Here is a 13,194-nt window from a genome sequence, read left to right as displayed (position 1 = left end):
TGAAGGTGTTTTTGATGAGACAGCAAAGTAGGGTGATGGGGACTAGGCGATATCAAACAAGGCTGGCAATAAGGAGTCAAAATTTTGATGCACGAGTCAGTAATTCATCATTTTCTTATCCCCACCTTGAGGTATATCATATACTTATCACTTCGTAAAGGCAGGTCGGCAATTCAGAGTTCAAGCAAGTCAGACATGTAACCCTGACGCATAAATTGTTTTATTGATGATCCCCAATCATGATTGAATCTTAAGATAGTATTCGATCAATAAACTCAAGATTTGATCGGGCCTGTTGATAATATCGGCCGCTTGTTGTCTTTAATCCTCAAAGCCATATTGTACCAAGCTGTGCAAAAATGCGTCATAGAGGTAGTTTGTCATCAGTACAAACTCATTCACTGTAAAACAGTTAAGTTGCCCCCTTACTTGCACTTGCACTGGTTCGGCCGCTTTTGGTGTTAGAGGTGAGGTTGATATGTTGAGTAATCGAAAGGTTTGTACTTAGACAAGAGGTTGAAATCTCATGTTCATGGTTAATCATATGAGAGAGGTGCGACTGTCAGCTCTGACTGTCGCCAGTACCTCTTGCAAGTTAATCGCCCCTTTCACACTCACGAAGTTTAGTATGTATACACTTGTGACATACTCAATTACGCTTTGAGTATGTCACAAAGGCCAGGCCTTTCAACAAAGTTCTTCACCCATTGACCTTTCATCAACTCTTCATTAGATCGATACCTCCAAACCCAAACCCCATCCACCCACGACTTAACCTTCGAGCGCCCCACCTTTGAGCCTGCCATCGAACCAACTGATCGACTACATCAACCAATCTCAATAGGTGTGTATTTCAACTTCCATTGCCTCGTTTTCCCTCTACTCTTTTATCCCAGTGGGCAATCATCGCACCAGGAATGATTCTTCATAGCCGGATATGAGATTCTTTCCTGTGCAGGAATCGTTGTAACCGGTTACAACGATTCCTGAAGGCAGCCGATTTGTCCGTTGGGTATGTTAATGAAATAATCAGATGCGGACAATTATCTACACAAATAGAGCAGAAGTAACCTGGACAGACAGGTGTGAGTATTGAGCTCTAAAGTGAAAGACTCAAATGGTAGAAGAAGTATGGGCGGATGGAATCAACGCCTTACCTGCAGATGAGCAGGAGAGAGAAGGACGGAAAGACTATTCGAGAGAAATGAGCACACATCCAGATAAACACAGTGGTGAGAAAAATTCAAAATACGTACTCTTGAGCTTTCGATTCCTAACGGTGAGGAAGGAAGAGAGAGCTCGAGAGAGGGAGTGTATATGAGGAAAACAACACACACATGAAAAATTCAGCACAGGGATGAAACACAAGAGCGCACATGCAGTAGTCAGGAGCTATTCTCAAAGAGGAAAAATGAACACAATAACTTGATACAACACATCCTCACATTCCAACTACCTTTCCCGATTTAGATAACTTCATTCATCCTTATTGAGTACTTATAAAGCCTTGAAACCATTCATCACAACCATACCCACTACACACCTGTCCCACACAACTCGTACTTAGGACTTGATTGTGAAGGACTTGACATAACCAGTACATTACCACAACACACCCCCTCAAGTTCTTCACACTATAGGTTTGAGGCCCATAAGTTTTCTGAGATTTGTGAATTGTTGAGTACCCAGCGGTTTAGTGAGGAGATCAGCTATCATGAATTTTGTGGGGCAGTGTTTGAGTGAAATTTGTCCTGAGTTACAGCCGTTGTAAGATCTATTGGTAGATTTTGCGATCGTTGTGTTGTCGCCGGATTCAACGTAAAGGTCAAAAACTCAAAAAAACTCTTCTGAGATTGATAACTCTACTACCCATTGGTCCAATCTAGCACAAAAACAATTGAGTTAGTCTGAGAGTGTCATGATTTCGAGGTTTTTGACTTCAGAAGTTAAATCTGGCGACAACAAAACTTTTCAAAAATCTGCCGTCAGATCTTACAACGGCTGTAACAACCTCCCTAATCCAGTGATAGTGTATTTCGATGTGTTTTGTTCTACCGTGGAAAATTGATTTGTTGGTGAGGTGTATGGCGCCTTTGTTGTCGCTTTCAAGGACAGTTGGGTTCACATCTTCGAGACCAAGTTTGGAGAGCATCGTTCTGAGCCACAGGACCTCTTGACCGGCTTCGGTAATAGCTCGGTATTTGGCTTCAGTCGATGAAAGGGCCACCGTAGGTTGTAGACGGCTCTTCCAGGAGACAGCTCCATTGGCCAGTATGAAGACATACCCTGTCGTCGATCGTCTGGTGTCTCAATCCCCTGCCCAGTCCGCGTCGCAAAGCGCTTGCGGGCAGACTTCACTCTTGAGGCCTTTGACAGGTTCAATGTTCGCTAGTCGAAAGTAGACGATACCCAGGTTGACAGTGCCACGAAGGTACCTGAGTACGTGACACGCAGCGTCCCAATGCTGGAATCCAGGCCAGTCGAGGTGTTGGGAGAGTGTTCCGACAGCGTGGGCTAGATCCGGTCGCGTGCACTGTGCCAAGTACATAAGTGAGCCTACGACGCTTCGATAAGGTAATTTTCTGGAAGCAAAGTCTTCAATCTCTTGCAGGTCGGGTTTATAGAGTTTTAGGTTGGCAGTGAAGGGAGTGCTGGCTGGTTTGACATCTAGAGAGTTGAATCGCTCGAGTACCTTGAGAGCATAGGATTCTTGACAGATTGAGTACTTGTGTTCATTGATGCGTTTGATTTCAATACCTACTACGGTTGTAGCCAAACCAAGGTCTTCCATCTCCCAACATTGAGAGATTTCTTTCTTGAAAGATGAGATATCGTTTCCAGTTATGGCAAGGTCGTCCACATGAACGTACACAGCCGTGAACAGGTTTCCTTCGCTTCTGATGTAAATACAGTGGTCTACTTCGCATTGGATGAAGTTCACACTGAGAAGGAAATCCATAACGTCGTCTTGCCAACACTTGGGAGCTGCTTGAGTCCGTATAGAGACTTCCGAAGTTTACACACCTTGTGCTCCTCACCCGGTACCTTGAATCCTTCCGGTTGTTCAACATAGATGACCTCGTCCAGATAGCTATTGAGGAAAGCGGAGACAGCATCCATCTGATGCACTTCCCAGCCAAAGATTGCTGCTAGGGCTATTAACAGGCGTAGAGACGTTGGTTTACCTGTCGGAGCGAATGTCTCAAAGTAATCTTCACCCTCCACTTGGGTGTTACCCATAGCTACGAATCTTGCCTTAAACTTGAAGGGATTTTCAGGATCGGACGTGATTTTCTTCCTGAAGAGCCACAGGCCTCTAACAACGTTGGAGGTGGCAGGTCTGTCAACCAGTACCCAGACTTTTTTGTCATACATGGCCTTTATCTCTTTCTTACACGCAGCCAACCATTTAGTGCCCTCGGGGCCATTCACAGCTTTCGAGTAGGATCTTGGGACGTCGTGAGCAGAGGTGACCAGGTTGCTCTTGGGCAGAACACAATCAAAGAGTTGATTAAGTTCCCAGGCAGTGGTGAGAGTTGACTCCTCCAGATTTTCGCCGATGGTGATGGCCGAGTACTTGACGGGTTCTTTGATCCTCCCAAAGCGTCGAGGTGGAGCTGGTGGAGACTTTGGTCGTGGTGGTTGAGTATCAGCGACACAGGTAGGATTCAATTCCTGAGCAGGAGGATCCATGGTATTCGGTGTAGAGTTGATGGTAGTAGTGACTTCCACATCTTCCTCATCACTCTCTTCATCAAAGAAGCGTAGTTTTAGGTTAGGTAATTCAGTAGACACGGGAGGTACTTCGGTAGAGGTCTGATTTTCAGTTATGAAGGGGAATACGTTTTCGTTGAAGGTGGCGTTATGTGTGATAGTGATACTGGATGAGTCCAGATCGTAGACATGATACACTGTGTCTGTGTAGGCTTTGCTAGTCGACGAGCGCACACCAACTCCCTTTGAGGCAGAAAGGGAAGTCGTGCGCGCTCGTCGACGAGCGAACACTACCCGGACACGGTGATAATTGAAGTTATCTTCTTCAAAACCTACCAGAACCCCTTTAGAGCTAACCGGATTAAACTTTGATCCTCTGATTTCTTTTCGAATGAGCGAGTATGCAAGACATCCGAACACCCTGATATGATCTACTGAAGGCTTCCTGAAATGCCAGGCTTCAAACAGAGTTTTGTGACCTTCCAGGGCAGCTGTCACGGTGCGGTTAGTGAGGAAAACAGCAGTTTGACAAGCCTGAACCCAAAGTCAAAGGGGAGATCCAGACTCTATCATCATCGATCTGGCTTTAGTACTGATAGTTCTGTTACCCCTTTCCGACACTCCGTTCTCTTCGGGAGTGTGAGCAGCTGTCAGGTGGAGAGTAATACCCCGCTCACGAAGTTCAGTACCCAGGAGTTCGTTAAGAAACTCTCCTCCTCTGTCGAGGGTAAACTGTTTGATCATCTTGCAGGTCTGTCGTTCTGCAAGAGCAATGTAGGCTCTGAATATGTCGAAAACTGTTTCTTTAGTTTTGTCTTTCATGAAGTAGATGTGACGGTAAGAGGAGTAATCATCGCAAAACATGGTGTAATACATTTCATTTTTCAACCCCTTGACTCTGATAATGCCACTGAGGTCGACATGTACATTTTCTAAATGGCGTGATGCTCTAGGTCTGGTGGACGAGTGAGGAATTTTATGGTTCTTAGACAATGAGCACACATCACAATTATTCAGCTGAGACAAGTTGGTTGGTAGTCCTTCTACGCTTCTGTGATTACACATGATTTTGAGGTACCGGTTATTCAGATGGCCTAAGCGACGGTGTTGGAGTTGAGTCAAATCTTCAGTTGAGGTGTTGAGTGCAGTGGAGCCAGTGATAGGACTCACAGGTTCGAGAGACACATACATGAGGTTGTTAGAGGCAAATACACCATTAAACAGAGCCTCTCCTTTGAAAACAAGCGAGAAGCAGTTGGAGTCATTCGGGTGTACCAGGACTTGCACCCCCTTGCGAAGCATAGCTCCACCGGCTAGAAGATTTTGAGACAAATCTGGAACATAAAGGCTATTGTTGAGTTCGAACATCTTTCCTGAGCCAGATTTGAGTTGAACAGTTCCGGTTGAGTGCACAGCCAGTGACGCATCTCCTCCTGCCAGTTTGAGTCTCTTAGATGAGTCTTCTACTTGAGTCATTGAGTCGGAAGTGAAGAGTTTATCACTTTTGAACATATAGTGAGTCGCTCCGGTGTCGTATAGAGCCCACAGTCCATTACTTTCATTCACAACATTAGCTGCAGGTGAATCTTCATCAAAGACCGTGTGAGATGATTCGAACGTGGAGAGAGCAGATGCTGAGGCTGAGATGTCATCTGAGTCATCAAAGTGTACGTGGAGCGAGGCAAACGGGTTATCGGAAGCCACAGCAAGACTCGCCGAGGGAAGGGTTACTTGTCTTAAGCCTGAAACATTTGAGGTAGTGGACGTCTGAGTGGGTCGAGTGTACTGAGGTCGGGATCTTTTGGCTTCCATCTGAGCTATCCACAAATCCCTAGCGGCATGGTTTTTGGGTTTAGCAAAACATTTGTTGTCATCATGCGTGGTCAATATACACTTGCTTTCAGAGCACCTCGGTTTGTTTCGTCAATAATTTCCTCCTCCTGATTGAGCAGCAGAAGTAGAGAAGTTTGAGTGACTAGCTTCAACTATGGCAGGGGTGGAGAAGCCTCCATTTCTAGCCTCATAGTCAATCAGATACTGTACTACACCCTCTCGAATAAGAGGGTCAACCTTGGTGTAGATGTTTTCAGATACATTTTCGGTGATTCTGGACTTCACTGTTTTGATGAGTTTTCGAGCGGCAGAGGCGGATGAGATGCAACCACGGTACTTGACAAAGTCTGCTATGAGATTGTTGAATGAATCCGTGCTGAGAATCTTCATATCATTTATCGCATCTTCAATCGTTTGCAATCCGGCTTCAGAAATCTTTTGATGATGATTCTTGAGAAATCTCCAGATCAGAGCCGGTTCGTATGCCACATCGTCATCTTCCTCATCGTCGTTGTTTTCATCGTCGTCGTCATTATCTCCACACCCTCTGAGTTTCAGCATAGTCTGGACTCTGATTTTGTTGTTCTTGTCCATTAGACTCATCATCCAGATGGACACAACAAGTTTTACTTTGATGTGTTGTTCATCTGTCAGAGACGGTGCTTTGAAGTCGAGTTTGGTGATGTACTTTTGATAATCAATCACGTTGAGAACTTGTTTGACTTCTAAGGCCCATGCTGGAAAGTTTCCATCTGAGAGCTTGGTTTCAATGTCGTACTTGGCGAGTAGGGAGGTAAGTTTCTGAACAAACTGCTGGATTGGGGTACCGAAGATTTTGGATTCCCCTTTGTCGGCCATGTTTGAGTTGCCTGGGATCTCGGTTCCGGAGTCAGAGATTGAGGTGAAAGTCTCGTCTTCAGAGTCAGTGAGAGAAGGATCTGGAGAAGGTGCTGATGATTCAGTTGACATAAAACAATGTCGAAGTGACAGTGGATGACGGTTGATGATTGAGGATAAGGTCAGATCTTTTATACTCTCGCTACCATGAAATAATCAGATGCGGACAATTATCTACGCAAATAGAGCAGAAGTAACCTGGACAGACAGGTGTGAGTATTGAGCTCTAAAGTGAAAGACTCGAATGGTAGAAGAAGTATGGGCGGATGGAATCAACGCCTTACCTGGACAGACAGGTGTGAGTATTGAGCTCTAAAGTGAAAGACTCGAATGGTAGAAGAAGTATGGGCGGATGGAATCAACGCCTTACCTGCAGATGAGCAGGAGAGAGAAGGACGGAAAGATCTTGAGCTTTCTATTCCTAACGGTCTTTATTCAAACTAAGCAAAAAGAGAACTAAACAGTAATAAAGTAACAAGTATTTACCTGGACAGACAGGTGTGAGTATTGAGCTCTAAAGTGAAAGACTCAAATGGTAGAAGAAGTATGGGCGGATGGAATCAACGCCTTACCTGCAGATGAGCAGGAGAGAGAAGGACGGAAAGACTATTCGAGAGAAATGAGCACACATCCAGATAAACACAGTGGTGAGAAAAATTCAAAATACGTACTCTTGAGCTTTCGATTCCTAACGGTGAGGAAGGAAGAGAGAGCTCGAGAGAGGGAGTGTATATGAGGAAAACAACACACACATGAAAAATTCAGCACAGGGATGAAACACAAGAGCGCACATGCAGTAGTCAGGAGCTATTCTCAAAGAGGAAAAATGAACACAATAACTTGATACAACACATCCTCACATTCCAACTACCTTTCCCGATTTAGATAACTTCATTCATCCTTATTGAGTACTTATAAAGCCTTGAAACCATTCATCACAACCATACCCACTACACACCTGTCCCACACAACTCGTACTTAGGACTTGATTGTGAAGGACTTGACATAACCAGTACATTACCACAACAGTTAAGGCCAAGCTGACCCCTTTCGTTCGTTCCTTCCTTGCAAACACTAGCAGCACTTGTTATTCCCAGAAAACCACGGTGCGTTCTTACAGTGTTTTCGTTCACTTCTTATCAGATCCCACCAATCGGACGGCCGATTGTTGCACCTGGAATTGATCTCTTAGCCGGCTATGAGATCGATTCCAGCGCAGGAATCAGGGTAACCGGTTACCTTGATTCCAACTGGCAACCATCGGCTCATTTATGTAAGATGTAGAAAAGCAAAGCTGACCATTGCTTCGCCCGCTTCCGACCAGCTCGATCATGGATCAGACCGTCATCAAACGCAATTTGACGACGCCTAGCGCTCCAAAAGATTCAGGATACGACTCGGACCTCACTGACCTATCGGATTTAACGTAAGAGAACCCTGCGCTTCAAAGTACTACCCACCACCGCGCTTGCTCCTAACGATGTTATCGTCAAACAGCCCTGTGCCCGTCCCTGCCAAGAAGCCAAACTCTACTCAACTATGCAAGAAGATGCCAAAGAAGGCGAAGCCCCCTCCCAAGGCGAAATCAGGAGGCAAGACATCCGCTTTTTGATCTCACCAAATATCCAAAGAACTGCTACCTCATACTCCGGCTCACCATTTTGAAAGCGTGTATTGCCGACGATCCCAAGTCGCTCATCATCTGCACCGCGTTTTCACTGCCCCATCTGCAACCCAAATTCGAGTCGATTTCGACCTCGCAGTCGCCTTTTTTTTACAACACACCAAACACCTCAACCTAGGTGATATCCCCTTTAGCATTGAGAAGGTGTTGGCCGACTTTTCAATTCTTGATCCACTCACCGGACGACAGGCCAACCTCCGTTATTGCACAGTTTACATCAAGCACACGCTTGATGCCCATGCAGCTGATCCCCAATCGTCCAAACCTTTTGCACTCCGCTACCCAAACCTCACTTCTCTCAACAACCTTGCGATCGAACGTTCGGTGGCTCCCAAAATAGTTGGGAAGGATGGGGCGGTTATTCTCCTGGATGTGGCTGGCCGAGTGGTTGCAATTGGCGTTCCTCCAAAAAAGGAAAGCCCAATGGGAACGACCCTCACCGGAACGGTGAGCAGTCCTATTGCGAGTGTTCTTTTGATGTGGACCAATGCTTACACACTCTGCATCCAAACCACAGGAACGAGGCCGACTCGCTCTCGCAGGCGCCGCCGAGGTTACAAACCTTGGAGTTTTTCATGGCCCTGCAACGAAGGACATGATAGATCAGACCCCAACTCGGCCGTTTGAAGTTCGCGACGATGCAAGCTCTCGATTAAGTGGGGCAGATTCGTCTCAGGTTCAATGGCCTGGCACGGTCACTGGGTTCATGCCGTACCAGGCTGTGGGCTATGGTAGATACTCCGTAAGCATTGCATCTGACCTTGAATTAAGGGAACATCGCAGAATGTTCCGGTGAACTGATTTCAATCTGCATGATCTCAATCTGCACATTGCTAACCAGTCGCTATCGGCCGGCATGTCCAATACCAACATGGCCTTTGGTAAAGCACGGCAGGGCCATCCGGATTCCAACTGGCAACAAACCAAAGTCACCGAATTCAACCTGCCCACCTTGATCCAGATGGGTCAGGAGCACGCTTACAAGCGTGAGACCAATGCTAGGGTGGAGTCGGAGCTACTTTGGCACCACGAGCAGGCACGCCTGCTCATCAAGGCATTTCAGCCTGCTTCATACGACGCAGCCTTGCAATCGCTTCGCGTTATCATCCGAAAAGGAACGCCGGCTGCTTCGCGGGTTTTCACTGGCCTCGTTCATCCAATTGGTATTGGTAGGCGCCTCCTTCTTTCGCCTTACCTAATCCCATTGGAATTTGGGCAAAGCCTGCTTGATTTACCTTAACTTCGGCGAGTTCAATGGATACTGACTGATCTTTTGTTTTGCACAGGGAGGCACACCATGCTTGGCATGCAAGTTGACCACCATCGGGATGGACACAATGCCCCTTTGTTTGCATCTGCGAACTTCTTTGGCCAACACTACGGAGGTGGGGAATTGATATTGAACTACCTGGGTTACGCCCTTTGTGGAGACCCCGGTTATTCTGTTCATGCAGCCTTTGATATTCTCATGCATGGGGTTACTAGGATCACGCGTCTTCCCAACAAAGCTGACCTTCCACCTCAGCGAATCTGCATGGCACTCTACAGCCATTCAGATGTCTTTGCTGGGGCGGCTAGGTATTCAGGAATGCAACAAAGGCCAATGGTCTTCAGCGACAGTGCGCTTTGGATTCCGTTTTATCCAGACGCCTTTGAGATATCCAAAATCATTGCATCTTTCCTTGCTGAAAAGAAGAGGCTAGATAAAAAATACCTAGCGGAGAAGAAGCAGAAGAAGCTTGAAGAGGCAGGGTGCTATGAATAAGACTTGGTGATCTGACTTCTCTATACTGACCTTATAAATTCCAATGGGTACGATGAATTGATATGTTTGTTCTATACTACACTAAAGCTGATCGGCAATGAATACTATGTTATGTTCTCTTGTGAATTCTTTATGCGATAATTTTGAGTTTTTGTTCTGGGTTGCGCTAAATGGATGTAACATCTCAATTGGGGACATGTAAGCATTCAATTTGGGTACATGTCGCTGGTACCTCCTTCAAAATGGTTACATGTACCTTGTACCTCAATGCCATGCCAAGCTTGCTCTTGAAAACATTGATTTGTTTTGCCAGGTTGCATGAACTCCAGAAACATCATTGATGCCTAAATATATGTGAGTAACTCAGAATATGCCTAACTCCCAGGCTTAAATAGTTATGGCAAAATTACCTAACTTTGACCATGATATGTGAGTAAACATGTGACAACCCAGTCATGAAGGGTTGTGCAACTTCAACAATGTAGTGTTGGGTTGTATAGCACTAAAAAATGCTCCAGAAAAGCTTTGCCACACTCAGAACATGCCTAACTCCCGGGCATAAAAAGTTATGCCAGATAATACCTATCTTTGACCATGTTTGCTTATATGTGCGTAAACATGTGACAACCCAGTCATGAAGGGTTGTGCAAGTTTACGCACATACGTGTTGTGTTGTATAGCACTAAACAATGCTCGATAAAAGTCTTGCAACACTCAGAACATGCATATCTCCAAGGGGTAAAAAGTTAGGGCAGATAAGACCTATCTTTGACCATGTTGGCTTATATGTGCGTAAACATGTAACAAGCCAATGTTGAACTGGTTTTTCCAGTTCAACATTGAAGTGTTGGGTTGTATAGCATTAAACAATGCTCCAGAAAGCATTTGCAACACTCAGAACATGCCTAACTCCCAGGCGTAAAAAGCTATGGCAGATAAGACCTATATTTGACCATGTTGGCTTATATGTGCGTAAACACGTGACAACCCAGTCACGGAGGGTTGTCCAAGTTTACGCACATACGTGTTGTGTTGTATAGCACTAAACAATGCTCCAGAAAGCATTTGCAACACTCAGAACATGCCTAACTCCCAGGCGTAAAAAGTTATGGCAGATAAGACCTATCTTTGACCATGTTTGCTTATATGTGCGTAAACACGGGACAACCCAGTCATGAAGGGTTGTGCAAGTTTACGCACATACGTGTTGTGTTGTATAGCACTAAACAATGCTCGAGAAAAGTCTTGCAACACTCAGAACATGCATATCTCCAAGGGGTAAAAAGTTAGGGCAGATAAGACCTATCTTTGACCATGTTGGCTTATATGTGCGTAAACATGTAACAAGCCAATGTTCACCTGGTTTTTCCAGTTCAACATTGGAGTTTTGGGTTGTATAGCACTAACCAATGCTCCAGAAAGAATTTGCAACACTCAGAACATGCCTAACTCCCAGGCGTAAAAAGTTATGGCGAGAATACCTATCTTTGACCATGTTGGCTTACATGTGCGTAAACACGTGACAACCCAGTCATGAAGGGTTGTCCAAGTTTACGCACATACGTGTTGTGTTGTATAGCACTAAACAATGCTCGAGAAAAGTCTTGCAACACTCAGAACATGCATATCTCCCAGGCGTAAAAAGTTATGGCAGATAAGACCTATCTTTGACCATGTTGGCTTACATGTGCGTAAACATGTAACAAGCCAATGTTGAACTGGTTGTGCCACTTCAAAATTGATGGCTTGTGTTGTATAGCACTAAGCAATGCTCCAGAAGAGTTTTTCCACACTCAGAACATGCCTAACTCCCAGGCGAAAAAAATTATGGCTTTGACCATGGTTGCTTATGTGTGCATAGACATGTGACAACCTGGTCATGGAAGTATGTGCAAGTTAGAGTTTTGGTTCATGCTTTTTGCTGCACTGAACAATGCTCCAGAAATCCTTTGTAACAGTCAGACCATGCCTATCCCCCAGGCGTACCAAGTTATTGCAAAAAAGTCCAAACTTTGACGATGTTTGCTTATATGTGCGTGTGCGTACCCTGGGGACACCCCAGTCTTGAAGGGTCTTCATGGAGGTTTTTTCCAATTCAAGACTGGAGTGTTGAGTTGTATAGCCCTAGCCAATGCTTCAGAAATCATTGGCAACTCACAGGACATGCATATCTCTCAGGGGTAGGCAGTTACAGCAGAAAAATGGCTCCATAAGCACTACAGGCATGATTGAATGCATGTGCGTAAACATGCATTCTGGACTTGAGGAGGTTGATTGTTTACTTCACTGTGAGGACATATGATTACTTGTTTAGGGTTGTATGGTAATCTGACAATGCAACCCTAACCATTTATATTGTGTCATATTATTATGGTGCACAATCACTGCATCCATACTAAATGAGGATTTCATCTTAAACCCTAAGAGTATAACATATATTGTTCATGTGTTGATTGAACCTCACCATTATTTGAGTTAAAGGGAAATGGCATTTGTCAAATGCCATTTCATTATACATCTAATACAAAGTCGAAAAAAGTGGATATGAAGCCCCAAAAAATGCATAAGATCTCTACTTCAACTCACAAATGAACTAAGCAATGAATCCTTTATAAATAATCATCCCAGTATAATTATTGTAAATATACAGAAATCTTTCGCACAAGTTATGTGATACTATTGTATAGTAGTTTAACCACTCTAAAATTCACATCTATTTGAACACCAAAATTTCCACATCACACACACTGTTTGGCGCTTGTTTTGCATGATAACTACAACCACAACATTGTACTGACACATTGGAAGCATGGACTTGACAGCAATAGATGAGCGCTTTCAAGAAACCAAACCGATGTGTAAGCCACGGATCTGACATGTTACAGGAGTGTAATGTTACATGAGACATGACAAGCGCAGTGTGAAACCTCCGGATCCGTTTAATAAAGCCTCGCCGGATCCGGGTTTCTTGTAGTGGTGAACCATCATATGGTCCACGCGACGCGCCTGTTTTATTTATCTCTTTCCTTATATATTATATCGATATCTTCTCGATATCCTTTTCCAATCTTGTTTCCTTATTTGTTTGCCGCTTCCGGCTTTTATCTTGTGCGCTCGTATCTTGTAGCTTAGAATGAGATTTCACTGCGAAAGTCTCGCCTATAAAAGGCGGACCTTTCTTCGCTGCAATTCAATCCCCAGCTTGCTCTCTACTGATTTCCACCGGCCACAGTTTGCCTTTTTTGCCTAATCATTCCTTATTAATTTCCTCGAATCCGCTATTCTTTCGGCATTATAAGCC

General features: G+C 44.7%; 1 protein-coding gene across 1 annotated transcript; it reads left to right on the top strand.

The window, feature by feature from the left end:
- Positions 1–7,775: 7,775 nt before the first annotated feature.
- On the top strand, positions 7,776–9,893 carry MELLADRAFT_63427 (uncharacterized protein; the record flags this gene model as incomplete). Its single annotated transcript, XM_007410216.1, has 5 exons — positions 7,776–7,870; positions 8,113–8,575; positions 8,646–8,870; positions 8,970–9,297; positions 9,415–9,893. 5 exons carry the CDS (start codon positions 7,776–7,778, stop codon positions 9,891–9,893), a joined length of 1,590 nt encoding a protein of 529 aa, XP_007410278.1.
- Between the last annotated feature and the right edge of the window lie 3,301 nt (positions 9,894–13,194).

This window comes from Melampsora larici-populina (genome assembly GCF_000204055.1).
Source record: "Melampsora larici-populina 98AG31 unplaced genomic scaffold MELLAscaffold_19, whole genome shotgun sequence".
Taxonomy (NCBI): domain Eukaryota; kingdom Fungi; phylum Basidiomycota; class Pucciniomycetes; order Pucciniales; family Melampsoraceae; genus Melampsora; species Melampsora laricis-populina.
This window is presented reverse-complemented; position numbering and strand designations above follow the sequence as displayed.